Source organism: Physella acuta, unplaced genomic scaffold (assembly GCF_028476545.2).
Source record: "Physella acuta isolate Inbredline_101_S28 unplaced genomic scaffold, ASM2847654v3 ptg000792l, whole genome shotgun sequence".
NCBI classification, from domain to species: Eukaryota; Metazoa; Mollusca; class Gastropoda; family Physidae; genus Physella; species Physella acuta.
The window spans coordinates 165,935-185,617 of NW_026732310.1; the positions used below are offsets into that span (position 1 = coordinate 165,935).

General features: G+C 31.2%; 1 protein-coding gene across 2 annotated transcripts in view; it reads right to left on the bottom strand.

Annotated features, from left to right (window-relative positions):
• Nucleotides 1–2,807: 2,807 nt before the first annotated feature.
• The window catches only part of LOC131950956 (glutamate receptor 3), a 41,309-nt gene continuing 24,433 nt past the window's right edge, over nucleotides 2,808–19,683 (bottom strand). The window contains exons 5-19 of one of the 2 annotated variants that reach the window (XM_059313181.1): nucleotides 17,741–17,794; nucleotides 17,465–17,632; nucleotides 15,914–16,069; nucleotides 15,076–15,180; nucleotides 14,801–14,902; nucleotides 13,621–13,836; nucleotides 13,027–13,256; nucleotides 12,271–12,396; nucleotides 9,886–10,084; nucleotides 9,562–9,657; nucleotides 8,446–8,597; nucleotides 7,514–7,625; nucleotides 6,063–6,215; nucleotides 5,700–5,801; nucleotides 2,808–3,504 (exon numbers count right to left, since the gene is read on the bottom strand). In XM_059313181.1, the coding sequence (XP_059169164.1) occupies nucleotides 3,427–3,504; nucleotides 5,700–5,801; nucleotides 6,063–6,215; nucleotides 7,514–7,625; nucleotides 8,446–8,597; nucleotides 9,562–9,657; nucleotides 9,886–10,084; nucleotides 12,271–12,396; nucleotides 13,027–13,256; nucleotides 13,621–13,836; nucleotides 14,801–14,902; nucleotides 15,076–15,180; nucleotides 15,914–16,069; nucleotides 17,465–17,632; nucleotides 17,741–17,794 (2,049 nt within the window). In that variant the 3' untranslated portion in view covers nucleotides 2,808–3,426. Of the gene's footprint in view, nucleotides 3,505–5,699; nucleotides 5,819–6,062; nucleotides 6,216–7,513; nucleotides 7,626–8,445; nucleotides 8,598–9,561; nucleotides 9,658–9,885; nucleotides 10,085–12,270; nucleotides 12,397–13,026; nucleotides 13,257–13,620; nucleotides 13,837–14,800; nucleotides 14,903–15,075; nucleotides 15,181–15,913; nucleotides 16,070–17,464; nucleotides 17,633–17,740; nucleotides 17,795–19,683 lie in introns of those variants that run through there. The other variant, XM_059313182.1, reaches the window with a different exon arrangement.

Consider the following 19,683-nt stretch of genomic DNA (forward strand, 5'->3'; position numbering starts at 1 on the left):
TTTATATCTTGATTGTACCTAAAGTTATTGTACAGTAAAATTTGTGTTTAAAACAAAATAAACCAGTCTGGAAAAAAAAGCGGCTTTTTGAACTCCTTTATACAAATTTATGCTAATAAAATTGGCACTAGGCGCTCAATGAATTGTTTCGTTTCCTTTCATAGCTGCTTCAGTAAAATTAAAGTGTGAATTTGATTTATACAGTAAAATACTAGAAGACCAGTGGCATATGATAAGCCATATGGTTGGTATTTTATATATCTGAGTAATTTATTTAACTGTTTCAAAAGAAAAATGTTGAAAATGGAGATGCTTTTTTAGTTGCAGTTATAAAGAAAACTATGCAAAAAGTTCATCTGGACCAGTTCTCAATTTTCTTTCTTATAGATCATTCATTCATAAGGATGACAGATATATTGTATCATGATGATTGTTGCTGAAGAATATTGTAGGTGTACACTAAGACTAACATTAACAGGATACAAGTCATTAAAATGGTAGGTTGTAGCTAAAGCACTTGTGAGAGATTTGACAAGAGGCTGAACATTTATAAACATGTCATCCCTTCCTACCGAACATTTATAAACATGTCATCCCTTGCTACTGAACATTTATAAACATGTCATCCCTTGCTACTGAACATTTATAAACATGTTATCCCTTGCTACTGAACATTTATAAACATGTCATCCCTTGCTACTGAACATTTATAAACATGTTATCCCTTGCTACTGAACATTTATAAACATGTCATCCCTTGCTACTGAACATTTATAAACATGTCATCCCTTGCTACTGAACATTTATAAACATGTCATCCCTTGCTACTGAACATTTATAAACATGTCATCCCTTGCTACTGAACTAGAGGATGAAAATCAGTACACACACATTATCATGTGCCACAGAAACAATAGCTAAATGGATGGGAAAGGGGGGGGGGGGGCAGAACTTGTCCTACTGAAGGAGGTAATTTACAAGGAGGAAATAAGTTGGGGGAATGGGTAATTTCCTGAAGCCAATTATCATTACACAGCTAAGGAAGCATATATCCATAGACTGATCTTACCACCATTGCTAACACAGCTAAGGAAGCATATATCCATAGACTGATCTTACCACCATTGCTAAGGAAGCATATATCCATAGACTGATCTTACCACCATTGCTAACACAGCTAAGGAAGCATATATCCATAGACTGATCTTACCACCATTGCTAAAGATTAATTAGAAGACTATCTAGTTCTGACTTAGATTTTTTAAATGCAACTTTGAGTCTACATTTGTTTTGCACATAAGTCCAACCATTATGTTAATTACTTCAACCTCTTTGACTTGGGTATCTTAATGTCATTTAAGATACAAGTAAACCACATTGGCAAATTCAATTTCTAATCACTGGTCAGCAGCTATATTCACAAGGTATGAGAAAACAGTGCTATACCATGTTAATGTGGAGGCCCTGCTTTATGAAATTATCAGCGTCATAGTGCTTTTATTTTGTCTTTTAATACACTAAAAGTGTAAAAGAAAATGATAAAAAACAAAGTGAGTAATAACATAATAAAATTCAAGCAATGAAATCATACTCTATGATTATATGTTTATGTCTTGAGATAATGAAGTAGAAAAACCATTTTATCGTGACAATGGTGAATATTAATACTTGAGCTTGTTTGTATACACAGTTTTTGAGAACAGTTTGTTCATTTTTTCTTCAAATTATCAATAATTTATATTTTAAAAAATCTTTAAGATCTGCAGTTATCGTTTTTTAATTTAAAAGAGCTTTAATTAGCATTAGCAATAGAGTTGGTAATAAAGTTTAAGTGTGTACAATTTTTACAATGAACAGAAACAATAATTTACTTGATGCCTTTAAAAAAACATTTTGAAAATATATTTTAGAATAATTAATAAAGTGAACTTAATTGCAAATAAAATTACAAATTGTGTAGATCTAAATTGTAAAATGTTATAGCTTAAAAATGCATAGATATTCTAAACACATACATCTGAGTCAAATTTGTATGCAGAAAGAAGAGAGGCAGTGAATATGTATTTATATTCACTAATTAATTTAAGCTAAGTGGTTTTCTTTTGTAATGTTTTGTGGGCCTACTAATTAATGTTAGCCTAAAGTAAATTTAACACATGTAAATATTAATGTGTATTGGTTATTGCAAAGAACATGCTAAAAGGAAAAAAAATTGGATATTTTTTTTATTAAAACCGAATAGTATTGTGAAAGGTTATTTTTGTTGTATTTTAGTATTTCAAATATTGAAAATTTATTAGGACCATTATAACAATCTTTTAACATTTTTACCAACTCGATTGAAATAAAATGGAGAATCTCTTAATTTTCTATGTGTTATATATTAAAATGTAATGAATCTCACTGCCACATTTTTATCTTTGTCCAAGTGTTTTTTTTGTGTCTGTTATACTATTAGGTTATATAAAGGGTGGTGTGGATGTCAGCAGCCTGGTTTGATAAGAATCCATGGTTGATACAAATTGCTTTTAAAGTATTTCAAATGTATTCAAAAGAAACGAATTAATACCTTCACAAAACTGTGCACAACAGACTACTATCACCACAGCCTTTCACTCTTGTGCCCAGCTGAAAAGCGTAGAAGCTTATATAATAACAAGTTACTAGCTTCAAAATATTGGACAATTCTTCTCCAAATATTACGTTAAACAAATGACACAAATGAAAGAAAATGTAAAACTTGAGTCAAAATTAGGACTAATGCTATTGTAATAACTAAGTCAATTGAGCATCGTTACCTTCATTGGTTTTTAAAAAAAAAATGTAGCTAAAACATGTAGGCCTGTTACCTTTGATAAAATTAAAAAGCAGGAAATTTGGATTAAAGGTACCAGGCCCACAAATACATCTTTATGTAAAACTAGTTTATATTAAATATTGTTATGAAAAATATCATTTGTGACAAACATAGAACTTATTAATCAAATATATAATTTGCAACAATAAGTGTAATAATTCAAAATTATGTGTGGTATAATTCACTACTGAATAAAATAAGTTTATTTTGTATAAATTTATTTTATCCAGCAGAAAATAAAATGCAAATCCAATATGAAATTTTAAATATAAAAATGAAATGTACACAAAGGAAAAAAAGTAATTTTATAAAATTGATCCTTATTAAATATAAAACAATCCTGAATGTATTTCTTAATATCTAAAATTTTAAAATGCCAACAATCTCAGTTATTGTTTCAAAATGTTGAAAAATAAGCATCTTTATCAGTTTTCTGGTACATTACAAATTTGAGTAGTCTTGCATAACTAGAAATTTACAGCAATGGTTTACACATTTTACAATTTAAACTCAAAATAGTCAATCAATAATTATTGCATTTTAGTATTTGCTTTCAGCTGCACATTGTCTTATGTATTGTTCTGATATTCATCTGGGTCTGCTGACATCAGATTTTGATGTTCTGGAGCTGGAAGTGTGTCAGAATTCTAAAAGAAGAAAAAAATTTCATTTGAAATACAAGTCTAAACACAATTAAACAGCAAGATTTAATAGCTGTAATGTAGAAATGTGATCAAATGATCCAGGCAGTTACTTTAACATAAGAGATCAAGTAGTTCTCCCTGTGATAAACAAAGGCAGATGGTCATAGCAAATAGCAAGAAGAGGATGCTGCTGTCAAATGTTATTCTTTAATATGTCATGTATAAATAAATAAATAAATATATGTATATATATATATGTTACGGTCAAAGCCCGAAGTCAGCCAATGCTAGGATTGGCCGGCCAATCCGCGCATTGGCCAATATCGCCTCCCATAGGTCGGTCAAAGTCCGAAACTTTGCTTGATTTCGGGCTTTGGCCGGCCAATCCGCAGACTGGCCATGGTGGACCGGCCAAAGTCTTAATTAGAAGATCATCTGGCTAGGGACGACCGGCCAAAGTCCGAATTAGAAGATCATGAGCAGATTTTTTTTTTATGCCGTAAGGATCATGAAATTAAGTCTTTATTGATTATTAATTAAAGTAAATGACAGAAACATTCAATTTTTTTATTTTACTATAGTCTCAATCAACCAAAATTATCATTTGTTACAACATGTTGAACTTTTATGGCATTTATAATTACATAGCAGCTTGTTATTTTTACACTTGCAGCAATTTGTTGTGAACTTAGTTGTGCAATTGCAGCGAGTGTAGCCTTGGCCCCCAGTCAATGATTGTGAAGATGCGATGGTTCGTAGTGATTTTTCCTTAGTGCCAACTGACGACAATAAGAGCAGTTTTTCGTCAAGAATTGAAAACTCACTTATAGCATACAGTTGTTTTAGAACACCATGTTCCGTTCCTAATTTGTAGAAACCGCCCTCGACGTTCATGACAACTGCAATCACGCTTCGGGGATCACCGCGACCTCTGTGAACATCTGGAACACGGATGCGTACATTGTCACCCACTTCACCATCTTTAAATTTTGTATTTGATGTTTTAAGCATCTTAGCACCTTGAGTTTGCAAGCTAGTATGAGCTGCTGACCTGTGTTCCATGATGTCTTGATTGTTGTGACACAATCTGCAGGTAATGTTCCCTACGTACCCTTAGTCTGCTTTATTGGCTATTCCGCAAATAGCATGATCATCTTTGCCACAGGATCCACAAGAATGGGCTACATTACAATGTTTTTCACAAACCTCCATTTCTTGTTCAATGTTCTCAAGATCTTCCTCAGTAACTATTTTATCGAGAGCCTCTCTTGGTAGATTTTAAGTGCTAAGTCCCACTTTTGCTTTGCATCCAAACAAGGCTTTGTATGGCGATTGTCGGATTCCTTGATGAAAGTGAGCTGATTCATCTGTCTGCATCCATGTCATCATCATGTTTGAACATCTTAGTTGGCAGGTTCTATTGAACATTGGCTTTGGCTATGCCTGGTTTTCTGTGAACTAGTTTAAGTTCAGGCCACATGTTCTTTAGTTCAGAATTAACTTGATTCACAAATTCTTTTCCATTAGGATTTGGATTATTTATTTTGGCAGCCATCTGGTATGTCTGTCTCTTGATCTGACAGTCCTTTTGGTCTATATCGCATTGCATATATAATGCTATACAAACAAGAGCCAAACAATACGTTACTCACAATGAAGCCGCACCAAGAATAATGAAAACACGATCACAATTTAGTCTAGATAGAACATTGGCCAGGACATCCCGGCCAGTGCGCGCATTGGCCGGCCAATGTACAAAATACGCTGTCAAGTTTAAGCGCTTCGGACTTTGGCCAGTGCGTCCCGGCCAGTGCGCGCATTGGCCGGCCAATGTACGAAATACGCTCTTAGCGCTAAGTTCGGGCTTTGGCCAAGAGAGCCGGCCAATGCGCGCATTGGCCGGCCAATCCGGGGTTTGGCCGCACTTCGGGCTTTGACCGTAACATATATATATATATATATATATATATATATATATATATATATATATATATATATATACATATTATACATAATGAATTGCAAAATAGCACTTTCTGAATGAAAGCAGTGCAATACTTGTACTTATGATGAAGTTTTATCCATTTATCTTGTTTAAACAGCTGTTTAGTAATTTATTTTGATATAAGTATGTTTGTGTATATGTTGTAAAGCAACACAGACATCAATATTTATGAAAAGTAAGTATTGAAACATACTAGCCCATTTTCTCTTAATGGAGAACTGACTGGCAGTCTTCTTGATGTTGAACCAAAACACAATCTTCTAGGTGCTGCAGGAAATGTGTAACCTTTGTTCTCCTTCATTGCAAAAATAACTGAGTGTTAGAGAAATTACTTAGAATTTATTAAATACAAATGAACACATTTTATTTAAAAGAAGTTAATATCCACAAAGATTTTGATGTACTAAAATAAATATTAATGTACTGAAACAATGAGCGTTGTCAAAATATAAATCAACCATCTAGCATATTTTTACACCACTACTCTCCCCTCCATTGTGAATTAATCTTCAAGATCAACAGATATTTAAAGGAACTTAATAAAATTGTCTAGCACCTTTTTCCCATCTTTTTTGCTTTTCCTCAATTTTCTTTGTATAAAGTACTCCAATGAAGATGTTACCATAGAAAGAACTAAGCCTCCTATTAGAATATGAAAAATTCCTGAAACGTTGCTTAGCGTTAAAGCATTTTGTGTACCTGTGGACTCCTGGGGAAAAAAAACAATTAAAAAAAAATAATTATTTAAACTTATAAAAATGTTCAAGTATAATTGTGTTGAAATATTGATATTATCTGCCAATTGTAATCTAATAAATTAAGCTTAAATGAACTCTGTGTCTCTGTATGTATGTAAAATGTTTAAAGAAGACATAAATATAGAAAAAAATTAAAAACTTTTAGAGGCAGTGAGAATTATGTCACATGAATCTAAGAAGAAATGATCGCATTAAGTCAGAAGAAACAAAACTTATAAAGTTGAAACTTATGAAAAGTACACAAAAAAGGAATGATGTCAATAGTTGTAGATAAAAATAGCATTGCTAGTCAAGTCTCAAAAAGGATACACAATAATAATGACATCACTGATAATGGATAAGAAAGACACTAAAATTACCGCCAAATTTATTTGTCTAATATTAAACGTGTATGTACAAGAACCAAACGGCAAATAAGGGTAACAAAATAATGCAGAAGCAGAATTAATAACATAGTAAAAATTTAAAACATGAAAGCAAGTAGGTATAATCAAGACCAATTATGTCTTAAAATAGATTTAAAATGTCAAAAAGTAAACATTTTGTGTTGTATAGAAATCCAAACCCTTGAATGGATCGGGTTCATTTTTGCCACACTGGTGCATTATAAAACTGAAAGTGTTTGAGTTCACTTTCTGGAGTTCAGTGAAACTTCAAATTGTTTTTATTTTTTAAATATTTGTGTAGGCCATATAGGTGACCACATTTCTGCCATTTTTAGGTCTCATAATTTAAATACTTTGCTCTATGTTCAATGCCGGTGCTATTTAGTTTATTATTCATGGACTTCTGTATTTTGCAGCTCATATTCAACCTTATCTATCATGGAAAAGTTTGCTTAAAACCCAATGAATGTCTGGAATTTGAACTGTTCATTTAATTCATTATTTGTTTTAAAATGTATATTTGTATATATGCACATTTTAGCCATACTTTGGTCTTTGACAGTATATATATATATATATATATATATTTATTTATATATATATATATATATATATATATATATATATATATATATATATATATATATATATATATATATATATATATATATATATATATATTATTTACAAAATTACTAAAACTCAACCTTATAGGCCTATTATATGTTGTAGAACATACATTTTATATTTAAATTAATGTTTCATATTCCCCTAAGATATTAATTTCTTACTGATGTTAATATTAAGCAAAACCTTCAATATACATTCTACAGTTTTCTGCTGGGATTTAAAAGCTGCAATACCTTACTGACACTCTGATCTCCACATTGACCTTTATCATACCACCACTTTTGCGTCAGTTTTATTAGTTCACCCCTTTCCTTTAATGTCAGTACACCTATATTGATGTTGTGCCTGAAGAGACGGGTAAAATAAGTTGAAAACAAAAATGTATTATAATAATTAATAATCTTGGTGTCACTACAGACAACAAAAATCTGATTGTAAATAAAATAAAAGGTAAAAATAGAATTTGAAAACAGTACCAACATGAAAAGATGATTTTGTAACTTTTACTATAGTTAGTGTGTTAACAAAACTAGCTTGGAAGTATGTTAGAAATGTAGCTTGAAAGTGTTCTAAAAAAGTAGCTTGGAAGTGTTTTAAAAATGTAGTTTGGAATTGTTCTCAAATGTAGCATAAAAGATTGCTAAAAATATAGCATGGAAGTGTGCTAAAAAGGCAGCTTAGAAGTGTGCTGAAAATGTAGCTTGGAAGTGTGCTAAAATGTAGCTTGAAAGTGTGTTAAAATGTAGCTTGGAAGTGTGTTAAAATGTAGCTTGGAAATGAGTTAAAAATGTAGCTTGGAAGTGTACTAAAATGTAGCTTGGAAGATTGCTAAAAATGTAACTTGCTTGGAAGTGTGCTAAAATGTAGCTTGGAAGTGTGTTAAAAAGGTAGCTTGGAAGTGTACTAAAATGTAACTTAGAAGTTTGTTAAAAATATAGCATGGAAGTGTGTTAAAAAGGTAGTTTGGAAGTGTACTAAAATGTAGCTTGGAAGATTGCTAAAAATGTAACTTGGAAGTGTGCTAAAATGTAGCTTGGAAGTGTGTTAAAAAGGTAGCTTGGAAGTGTGTTAAAAAGGTAGCATGGAAGTGTACTAAAATGTAATTTAGAAGTTTGTTAAAAATATAGCATGGAAGTGGGTTAAAAATGTAGCTTGGAAAATGTACCTGAGATGATAGTTAACTCTGGTAGCTACACCATATCCTTTATTATCCAATCTGTCACCAACCATCATGGTATCACATGGTTCCTGCTGGCTATAATATGTATTCATGGCAGACTCCAAAAGGAAAGCGTACGTGCCTTTGGACTCTCGCACCTGAAATATATTAGACAAAGTATTGTCACAGGCTGACAAAATTAGAAGTCACTGTGATTTGCCAGCAACAATTAGGATGGATTTCCATCAAAACATGAGTAGCATGAGATTTTAAAAATTTTTTTTACAAATATTTGATTTTGAAAATATTAAAATTATTTTAATAAATTTTTTTTGGTGTGATCTACAATGTGAAGTAAATATTACCCTGTAGAAAACTATTATTAAGCATGAATACACTTGCAATTAATGCACTAGTATACCACTATGCTTGTGATGATAAAAACAAGTTTTTTTTCCATCATCTTGTTAAGAATATTAATGTATTTTTACATGACAAAACCAATTTGAAAATTAAAAGTTTAATTTATATTTCTTTACAACTGTAAGAAACTTTTGCATTGTGGTCTGTTCACTAATGGCTTAAGTTTATAGTTGTAATTTAAAACTGGATCAGTCAAGAAAAAAAACGAAAAAAAAAATGTGTTTTTTAAATTAATATTCTCCTAGAAATAGAAACTTTGCATTAGGGCAGGGGTCGGCAACCTGCGGCTCGCGAGCAGCATGCGGCTCTTTTGATATCAAGATGCGGCTCTCCAGCTCCTTGAACAAATACTAATAATCTTAATAAAAAAATAAAATATTTGAAATAAAAAAAAATTGTTAGTGGCTCTTTAAAACCATGGAAATTTTGAAAATTGTAACTTTTGGCTCTTCCGCTTCAAAAGGTTGCCGACCCCTGCATTAGGGCCAACAAGCAACATTAAAAAATTATAACTTATCATACATCAATTGAAAAAATGGTTTAGTTGAACAGAGTGTAGGCTTTGCATAAACTTCAATTTGACTTCTTGTATAACATATAATTAAATTGTGAGATAAACAAAAGCAATTTTATTGCTTGTTAATAAATATTGTACACAAATGACAGGTGTGTAATTTTGTAGTAGCTCTAAATATTTACTTTTTGCACCCCTTCCTTATACTCTGTACATAAGACTTCATCACCACGTTGCTCCATTTCCTCTTTCATTCTTTTGAATGTATCAATGGTTGATTTCTGATAAATATAAAAAAAAAAGAAATTCTACCTTCTAAATTTAGAGAATAAATTAACAAAAGAACAATAATAGGATTGAATGTCGTGTGATCTTACATTTCATCATTAAATGTAAAATAAATTAGTTTTACTTTTAGTATTTTACACCTTCGATATTAATAAAGATTTTCAGTGCTAACATATAGACCAAATAGTTGTGGATTTGCAGAATATCTTAAAAAAACTAACTTCAAAAAATTTCCAAGATGTTCCAGTTTTTTTGGTTCCATATTTGATAGTTGGATGACCAACAAGGTCATCAGCAGAATTGATGGAAACAACCAGTTTTTCAATGGTTAAGAATGCAGCAAGGTTAGCAGTATAAGAAGATATGATTATCAGTGTAAAGAACCACCAGGCTGATCCAATAACTCGACCAGAAAAAGATCTATAGTTCAACATAAACATTTTGACCATGAATAAACAATAGTAATTTTTTAATATCATAAATCATAATAAATTTTTCAACTTATTTTATTATATATTATAATACAATAAAGTTGGAAGAAAATTGTAAGCAATGCACCCAGAAACTGTTATATACCCAAGATTGTAATATTTTCAATAGCTGAAAAAGAAAATGTTGATTTCATAATACATCAATGACCCAAAAAATTAGATCCTACTCTTTATGAGCACAGCATAATAAATCCATTTAACATTTAATTACATTTTTTTTATTCTTCATAAATTGAAATTAGATTTTAATGTTATCAGGCTTTAAATGGATGCATTACTATGTGCTGCAGCAGGTATGCGACCATTTACTGACCCTTCTTGCTATAAACATTACAACACTTTTAAAAAGCATTAAATAATTCTTAATATAATACTTTTTAAATTAACATTTTAATAAATATTTTAACCATCCTAAATAAACAATACAATTATATTTAAATTAGGCTATACCCCCATGTGGTATCTGGAAATTGTATTGTTACTTAAAAAAACAAGTGTTACTTTAATAGATTATTCAATGATTTTCTTTAATGTACCTAACTTTCTGAATTATTTGCATTGTTTTATATCCTACAACATTTTCAAAGACAAGTATACTAGCATTTAATAATGTCCATTTTTTAGAAAATAAAAGCTTTCAAAAATCAAGAAAATAAACACATCTAATGTTTACAGCAAATTCAAAGATATCTTATTGTAAGTATTTTGATTTACATTAAAATTAGATTTGAATACTAGAAACAAATTATCTTATTTAATAAAATAATCTTAGCATATGTATTGCAATAATATTTTAAAAATTTAAAGATTTGAAACATATATTGATTATGTACATCTAGCTTATTAGTTGCCATTTTAAGCATAGAAATTAAACAAATACTAGAAAATGTAAGATTCTAATTGAGCCTATACAGTTTATATTATTAAAAGTATTGTGATTTGTTATCAAGCTGCTACATTTCAAAATGTTTAATTCGTTCCTTAGCTAATTTATATTTTTCTAATACATAAAAATAAAACAATCTACAAAATCACAACATTTAAGCTACAGGTTAAGCTCTGTTTAGCACTTACCAGTTGAATATTTAGTAACTTTTATAATCTAAGTGACTTATCAAAAGCACTTTAAAAAAATCCTTACACAGTAGCATATGCACATTATTCTTCCCTTTAGTTTTGCATGTTATCTTTTAGAAATTATTGCTGATGTACTTAAAATCAATAATATTTAATAAAATAAAAGCATTGTAAATAATTAGATACAAAAATATAAGAATTGTGTATTTTTTATACTTTGCTATTTAAAGAAATATTTATTAGCCATAAACTAAACCACATAGTGTCAAGACATGTTGGAAAGGGTGACCGGAAAGATGTGCTATGGAAAACCAGGGGCGTAGCGCGGGGGGAGCGGACCGCACCGGGGGACACCATTTAAGGGGGGTGACACCAAGGCAAAAAATAGCAAAATATATAGAGAAAAACTTGAAGGGGGGGGGGGGTGCAAATCGAAAGTTTGAGGGGGGGGGGGTGCAAATCGAAAGTTTTAGGGGGAGGGTTGCAAATCGAAAACTTGAAAGTTTGTCCCCGGTAAGGGTCGCTACGTCTCCGGAGATGACACCATTAAGTGCCGCACCGGGTGACACCATTAAGTGCCGACCTCGCTACGCCACTGTGGAAAACTACTGCGCAACGGAAAACTGCACACAAAAAGTGCACAAGGGTATTTTTGTTTTCTTAAATTGAGCATTTATAGACATTGACAAATAATTGTAGTATAATGAAGCACTTTTCCAAGAAACATGAAATATTAATGAGTATTAGTATGATTAGTTTGTTTTTGCACAGTTTTCCATAGCAACATTTACAAAAAACTATGAAATGTATGTTTCAACCAATAAAGTCAGTCAGAAAACGTTATGGATATTTGTTCATTGATTTCATTCATTTTCCCAAAGTAAATAAATAGATTTTTATTGCTTAATTCTTACTGTTATTTATTTTAAGATGAAACTTTTGTTTGTGATAGGAACATCAATCTTAAGCATTGAAATATAATTATATAACAACATAAAACAAGAAGGGTCATTTGTTTCGCTTCATTATGGGTCCAACCTTGGGGATATATCAGAGCCCTGCTGCATTAATGCACCAAGAGAAAACCAGAGTGTGTTTGATATGGAAAACACTGTTGTTGCTGTTCTGTCTGTTGAGTCTTCGGATACATTCCATTCAAATGGGCTGGAAAATTGTATTAAAAATTAAGTGTTAAAGTTATTGATATTTATATTCTTATATATATATATAGGAAAGAATGAACATGGTTAGTGAATAAAACCTAAGGGGTAATATAAACTAATTTCTGTTAAACTCTTCATTATACTTTTACTAACAACTTGATTTCACTTTCTTATTTGTTAAAAATTGTGAATAAACTATAATGACACAGTTAAAAATTTTATGCAATGAAATACATCAAAATTTAAAAAAAGAAAGTTTCTAGTTTTGAATTTTTAAAAAAGAACAAACTTGTTAATTCAAATTTGAATTAAATTAAGTTTTGATATTGTAATTTTTGCCTTTTTGTTAGTCATATTTACTTTCAGTTCAATCTTTTGTATATTAAAAAGAAGCATTAAATGCATCAAGCTAACATAGTTAATTAAAAGAAAACTACTCATATTAGGCATTAAAATGCATGTTTTAAAATTTTAATTAATAAAAATCTCTACAAATTCCAAGTTTGCTATAAAAACAGTGGAGGTTGAATGCCTATTGAAATAAATATTTATTTCAACCTATGTAAACAGCTATTTCTATATTATTTTGTACTAGTGCTAGAAAACATTCGAATATATCTTTCAAGCCTACCTGAATCTTCCAACAAAATAAAGAACAAAACTGACGGTCAAAAACCCAATGGCAATGCAGAGCCAAACTCTGGTATCAAGTGGATCCATGAATGAAAAAACTCCAGGTTTTGTTTTATCTGGTTTTTTAATCATAATTGAGATGCCTGTATCCATGAAAGGTTTAGAAAAATCAACTACCCTCTCTCTGTCTTCTGTTATGGTTAAAGGTGCCACTGCAATATCTCGTTCCTGAATAAGAATTTAATAACAAGAATGTTTGTAAAGTTATTAAAACTGCTAACACTGACAAACTAAGAAGATGCTTTAATTTTAACATTGCAGGCCTACTACTTTTACTTTTTTGACGTTTAGATATAAATACAGGTTGTTTATAGATCTATTTCTTTTATCACGTAAATTTTTAAAAAAGAATGCAGCTCAAAACACAAAGAAGAAAGAGGTTTTCCCCTAAAAATATATTTTTATTTTTATGGATTCATAGTGTGGTGATTTTATAATTGGGGGGGGGGGGGGGGTTATTTACATGTAACAGTAATGAACAACATTATCAACATCAAAATACTGACTTTTATGCAATGGTCTTATTTTGTACCTTATTTATGAGCTGCCCTATTACTCCATTCCATGTTCCATCTGTACTGTTTTTGTCACCATAGTCTTTAGTAACATAAATTGTGTATTCAAAAGGTTCATTGCGTGCTAGTGCTTCAATCAAATCAATGCAATAACCCTCAAGATTGCTGGCAGATCCAACTGGAATGGTACCATCATAAGGCTTCTTGTCCTTGTACATAACAAATGGAGGCTCCTAGTTTTCAAGGAAAAATTGTCTTCATTAGGTTATATTAGTGTGGGTGAAAGTTTGATAAGTTTGTTGTTATGAATGAGGTAGAAAAGATTGAAGATTTGATATGTAGTGAGTTTTCTTTATTCAACATATACATCAAATTAGAGTATATAAACATGAATCATTTATAATTTTTTTGGAACCATACATACGAAAGATTAGACTTGCAACCTATAATAATAGCTTTAAAGTACTTCAAATCAAAACAAATAATTAACAATAAAATTTCCTCAATTTAGAAAAAGTAAGTGATTATGAATATGATTAGACATTTCAAAATGCAAATTTATTTCACAGCAACTATAAAGCAGCTTATAAAAAATTAAGTTAAGGGGCACATCCATGTTTTTGGCAAGCAAGGCAACACATTTATAACACGTTATATAAATAAATAAATAAATAAATATATATATATATATATATATATATATATATATATATATATATATATATATATATATATATATATATAAAACTATTCAATTAAAAAGTTTAATAAATATGCCAGTGGAGGTAATTTAAAAAGAAATTCAACTCACACTAAATATTGCGCATTGATTATTATATTATTTACTTTGTGATAAATTTTTTTCTTACAAAAACATGATTCACTGTTATTATTTGATGATTGTTAGATTCTTGCAACAACTTCTTGCACATTAGCTCATCTCACCACTCTAGAGTGTGAGAATACCTTATTATCTCCCTTTTATTAGGTCAATATTATAATCTATAAATCTATTGTAATGATTAATTAAATATCTAATTAAATTGAAATTCAGATATTTTTTATTTTAACACTGGAGAATAGCATGTATGTATACATTTTTTTTTAAAGCAATAAGTCAAAACATGACCTACTTCTAACCCACGAATGGAATATGTGACCAAAGCATAAATGTTTGAGAAAGATTTTAGAACTTACCACAACTGTAACCACTCTCTGTGTTTTATTTTCAATAGCAATTTCAGGTACAAACGTTTTAAATGAGCCATCTATTAAATCTTTGGACTTCCATGTGGCATGCTGTAATTATTGATTAATGGAAGTTACTTTTTTACACAAACTTTACACAAAATCTTTGGACTTCCATGTGGCATGCTGTAATTATTGATTAATGGAAGTTACTTTTTTACACAAACTTTACACAAAATCTTTTCTATGGAAAATAACTTACAGACGATCATTGAACAACCCACCTTTTTCATTTGTTCTTTGAAACGCAGCTTATAAACATCAACATTGTAATCAGAACGCAATCCTTTTTTCAATTTGACTGGTCCAGAGAGTCCTTGAAACTCTACCTAGAGTGATAAATAGCTAATTTTGTTTACTTAATAACCAAACGTACAATCTCTTGAAGAAATTGTTGAGACCATATTTAAAATGTATAGGAAAAGGCTCTGTTAAAAATAACTGTGTTTTTTGTTTTATTCATTTGTGTGACCATACTTAAATAGATGTTTTATACATTCTGCTAGGATATATTTATGCATTAAATTAACTGATGCATTGTTTAAAATATTGGTCAATAATTTTGTAAAATCAAATGCCAAGAGTTTACATTTTTTTTCAAAAATAAAAGAATCTGCCCAGAGGTCTATACAATCAAATTAAATGATATAGAGCAACAAAAAGCTACTTTTTGGATATCTCAATTTAACTTATTTGCATCATCTAAATAAGTTAAGTCTACAGTGAATAGTCTGTTTCTTGAGATGTAGGCTTATTTGAATATAATTTTGTATTAGGATTCAGTAATTTTCGTTCAGATAAAAATACTTTTAATTGCACTTTTTTCAATTTCAGAATAACATTTCAAAAATTAAAAAAAAACAATATAAATTACCATTAGGTTTATAAAAAATTGTCTTCATCATAGCTTTTAAAATATATGATGAAATGTAAATAAATGCAAAATAAGAGTTTTAGTAATAAGGATTTGAGGCTACTTCTTGTGGCAAAAAGATATTAACAGTTCTTTAACTGAATTTTGTAAAGTATACAGAAATAATTAGATATAAAAATAAATATGACCTTTTTTAAAGCATCCATGATTGTTTGTCCCACGTAAGATGGCTTAGGCTGTTTCATATCACAACTGTCTAGAGCCACATCTCTGGTTACATCAAGTCTTGACATTAAAGCTTGATACAGAGCTCTGACAGCATCCATCATTAAAGCTGACCCAGTCTGAACAAAGTATTGTCATTTGTGTTCAACCCTTTCATTTACACCAGGGGTCTCCAAAATTTTCAGCCCAAGGGCCGCACTAACTATCAAATATAAGTTCGGGGCCATAGTTTCTTCCAGGCATCTGTTCGACTACTCCCCCCCACCCAACAGAATTTAATTTATTTAGAAATATATATATATATATATATATATATATATATATATATATATATATATATATATATATATATATATATATATATATATATATATATATATATATATATATATGCCAAGTTCATTAAAAGATATTGAAACAAGTCTGTTATTAGGAATAGAAGTAGATCTGGGTTAAAAAAAAAATTTTTTTATTCATAAAGTCCCACTTTAAAACTAAATAATGATGACTTGTTATCTGCCTGTTTTTATAGTGCGCACAAGTGTGATCGCTTAATGCTAAATTTCAATGCTAAAGGCATTAGACATTGAATCTTTTTATTAAAACATGTTCGGGATTTAAAATAAAGAAACAATAAGTAATTATAAAAATATTGTTTAGTAGAAAAGTTATACATTTTGAAAGTATGTGCTCAAAATGTCAAGATTTGTAAAATCTAAATTTAAGTTACATTTTGTGACTGAGTGCAAGTGATTAACTTACTATGTTTCAACGCATTCAAATGATCTTAAAATGCAGAACATGTCAATGTTTTCGCTTGCAGAGGGAAAAAACAACTTAGTCCAGAACACAAAAAGGGGTATGGTTTTGTGCCCTGTGACACAGATGATGTTCTGTATACCCATAACATGTTTAGTACACATTTAAGTAGGTCAGGTCTAGTATACATATCGCATGTGTAAACTCAGTGTAGGATGTCAGGGGACGACCTACTGCCTGGGTCAGGGGACGACCTACTGCCTGGGTCAGGGGACGACCTGCTGCCTGGGTCAGGGGACGACCTACTGCCTGGGTCGACCTACTGCCTGGGTCAGGGGACGACCTACTGCCTGGGTCAGGGGACGACCTACTGCCTGGGTCAGGGGACGACCTACTGCCTGGGTCAGGGGACGACCTGCTGCCTGGGTCAGGGGACGACCTACTGCCTGGGTCGACCTACTGCCTGGGTCAGGGGACGAACTACTGCCTGGGTCAGGGGACGACCTACTGCCTGGGTCAGGGGACGACCTACTGCCTGGGTCAGGGGACGACCTACTGTCTGGGTCAGGGGACGACCTACTGCCTGGGTCAGGGGACGACCTACTGCCTGGGCCAGGGGACGACCTACTGCCTGGGTCATGAACTCTTTATTAAGACCATTAAGGACAGACAGTTGCTATTTAATTAAGTCATCTAATTTTGAGTTATACAACTGTTTCTTTAAATAAATACAATTCTCTAAATAATAACAGAACCTTGAGTGGAAAGAGACTTGGAAAATCTTCTTTATGATTCAGCCACAGTTGTTGCCAAGATAGGTATGCCTCGCTCAAGTTATTTACAAACTTGAATGCTGTGATTTCTACACCCCCGTATATAAACTGGGAGAAGAAATCACGATCCAGATTTAAATCCATTGCATCCTGGTTTAAAAGTGAAAAGAGTAGTAAAAAAGAAAATTTTAACCTTCAATATAAAAAAAATAAAAGTAAAAATTTCTAACAAAAATTGTAACAATTGTATCCACTTACTGCCCCTGCCAAAATGTAATGGTATCCTTCTCTGTTCATGCCAACATCTATAATCTGCACATGAAAATTTGTCAAAGTTAATTGCAAGAATAAACAGTACCCTAAAGAGTTTGGTTAGCTGAATAGTTCATCATAAGTCGTAATTTATAACTCTACGACTACATCAATTATTACCAGAGTTGTGTTTTTCTACATGACTTCGTTATTTTCATTTTAAACAATATTAGTTTCAACAGTCAGACAGACGATGAAATTTATTCCATCATTACAGTATCAAACATTGTAAATTGTAGTCAGTGTAAAGCGGTGAAAACTGTCAAAATTCCGTGTAATTTTTGTGCACGATTACAATACTTCCTCTATACTCTGTATACGAGAAAGTAAAAATTACTTTTTTTTGTTGAAGACACAGAGAGCGGTAAATTACTTAATTTTGAAAAATCTGGAAAAAAATATCGTGATGAAACCAATGCTACTGTTAACATGAAACACTTCGGCATCAGTGTTTCTTCCAGACTTTTTTCTCCGGGGGGGCACTTGAAATCTTCGGGGGGGCGGTAAACTTTCTTCGGGGGGGCGGACACTGTTAAAAGTATATATTTTCTATATAAATTATATAAATTTCATTTCGTTCGGGGGGGCGGTAAAAAATTTTCGGGGGGGCTTCGCCCCCCCGAAGAGATGCCTGGAAGAAACTCTGTTCGGCATTACTATGAAAAAATGAAGGATGTTTTCGCTGAGAGTTTGGAGCAATTGAAAACAGATGGCGTTTATAGTAGATCATCTCAACATAAAAACAAATGAGATCAACATTGAGCCATTTGGAATTGATGCTAGTTCGCTTTAAATGCAATTGCTGTATTTAAAAACCAAAGACTTGTGGAACTTAAGAGCAAGTTGCAAGAGTTGGAGGCTAAGAAAAGCATGCAAGTTACACTTTACAAGTACACAGCTCTAAAAGAAATGCCGCGAGTTGAGGAACTATTATATGACAGCATAGAACAGTTTTACAGAATGCTAATGTAAGGTGGAGAAGTTGACATTTGGAATGCTGACGATCTTTAGGTCAACATATTCGTGCTAACAAAAGTTCTCTTACATGAATATAATAAAAAGTAAAGTAAGAAGCCAACAAACAAAAACAAATCTAGAGGCGTGCTTGAAACTGAAAACACGTTATGAGCCAGATTTAAACAAATTTTCATAAGTCATGCAAGGCCAATGCTCCCATTGATGTAACTAATGTAAATATTCAGTTATTATAGTTATATTATTTGATTACTAAGTGTATTATTTTAGCAGAGACAGCTAAAATACTTTAATACGTTTTGTGCGAAACATGTGTAATTTTTATATGAATAAATATTATTTCATATTTATATGAAATAATATTTATTTAAATTATATATACAAATATATATATATATATATATATATATATATATATATATATATATATATATATATATATATATATATATATATATATATATATATATATATTCGGAGCTTCACTTTCTTGTCTAGCTATAAGTATAAACTACCAAACTGGGAAGAAGTGAAAAAAATTCATTTTGTGTTTTTTTTAAAAGACTTTTATTTAAATATTCATCCAACAATACTGAAAAGACAAAAACGATTTGAGAAAAAAAATGAAGTAAATCTAAGTCAGTGTTTCTTCCAGACTTGTTTCTCCGGGGGTGCACTTGAAATTTTCGGGGTGGGGGGGTGGACAACAATTTTCGGGGGGGGGGCGGACACTGTCAAAAGTATATATTTTCTATATAAATTCTATTTCGTTCGGGGGGAGGGGGGCGGTAAGATGCCTGGAAGAAACTCTGATCTAAGTCTGTCGTATTAGATTGATCTGCAGCAGAAGCCCACTTCAGAAACAACTCAAACTAATGATAAATTACCATTACAAATATGGGTCTGATCCCTTA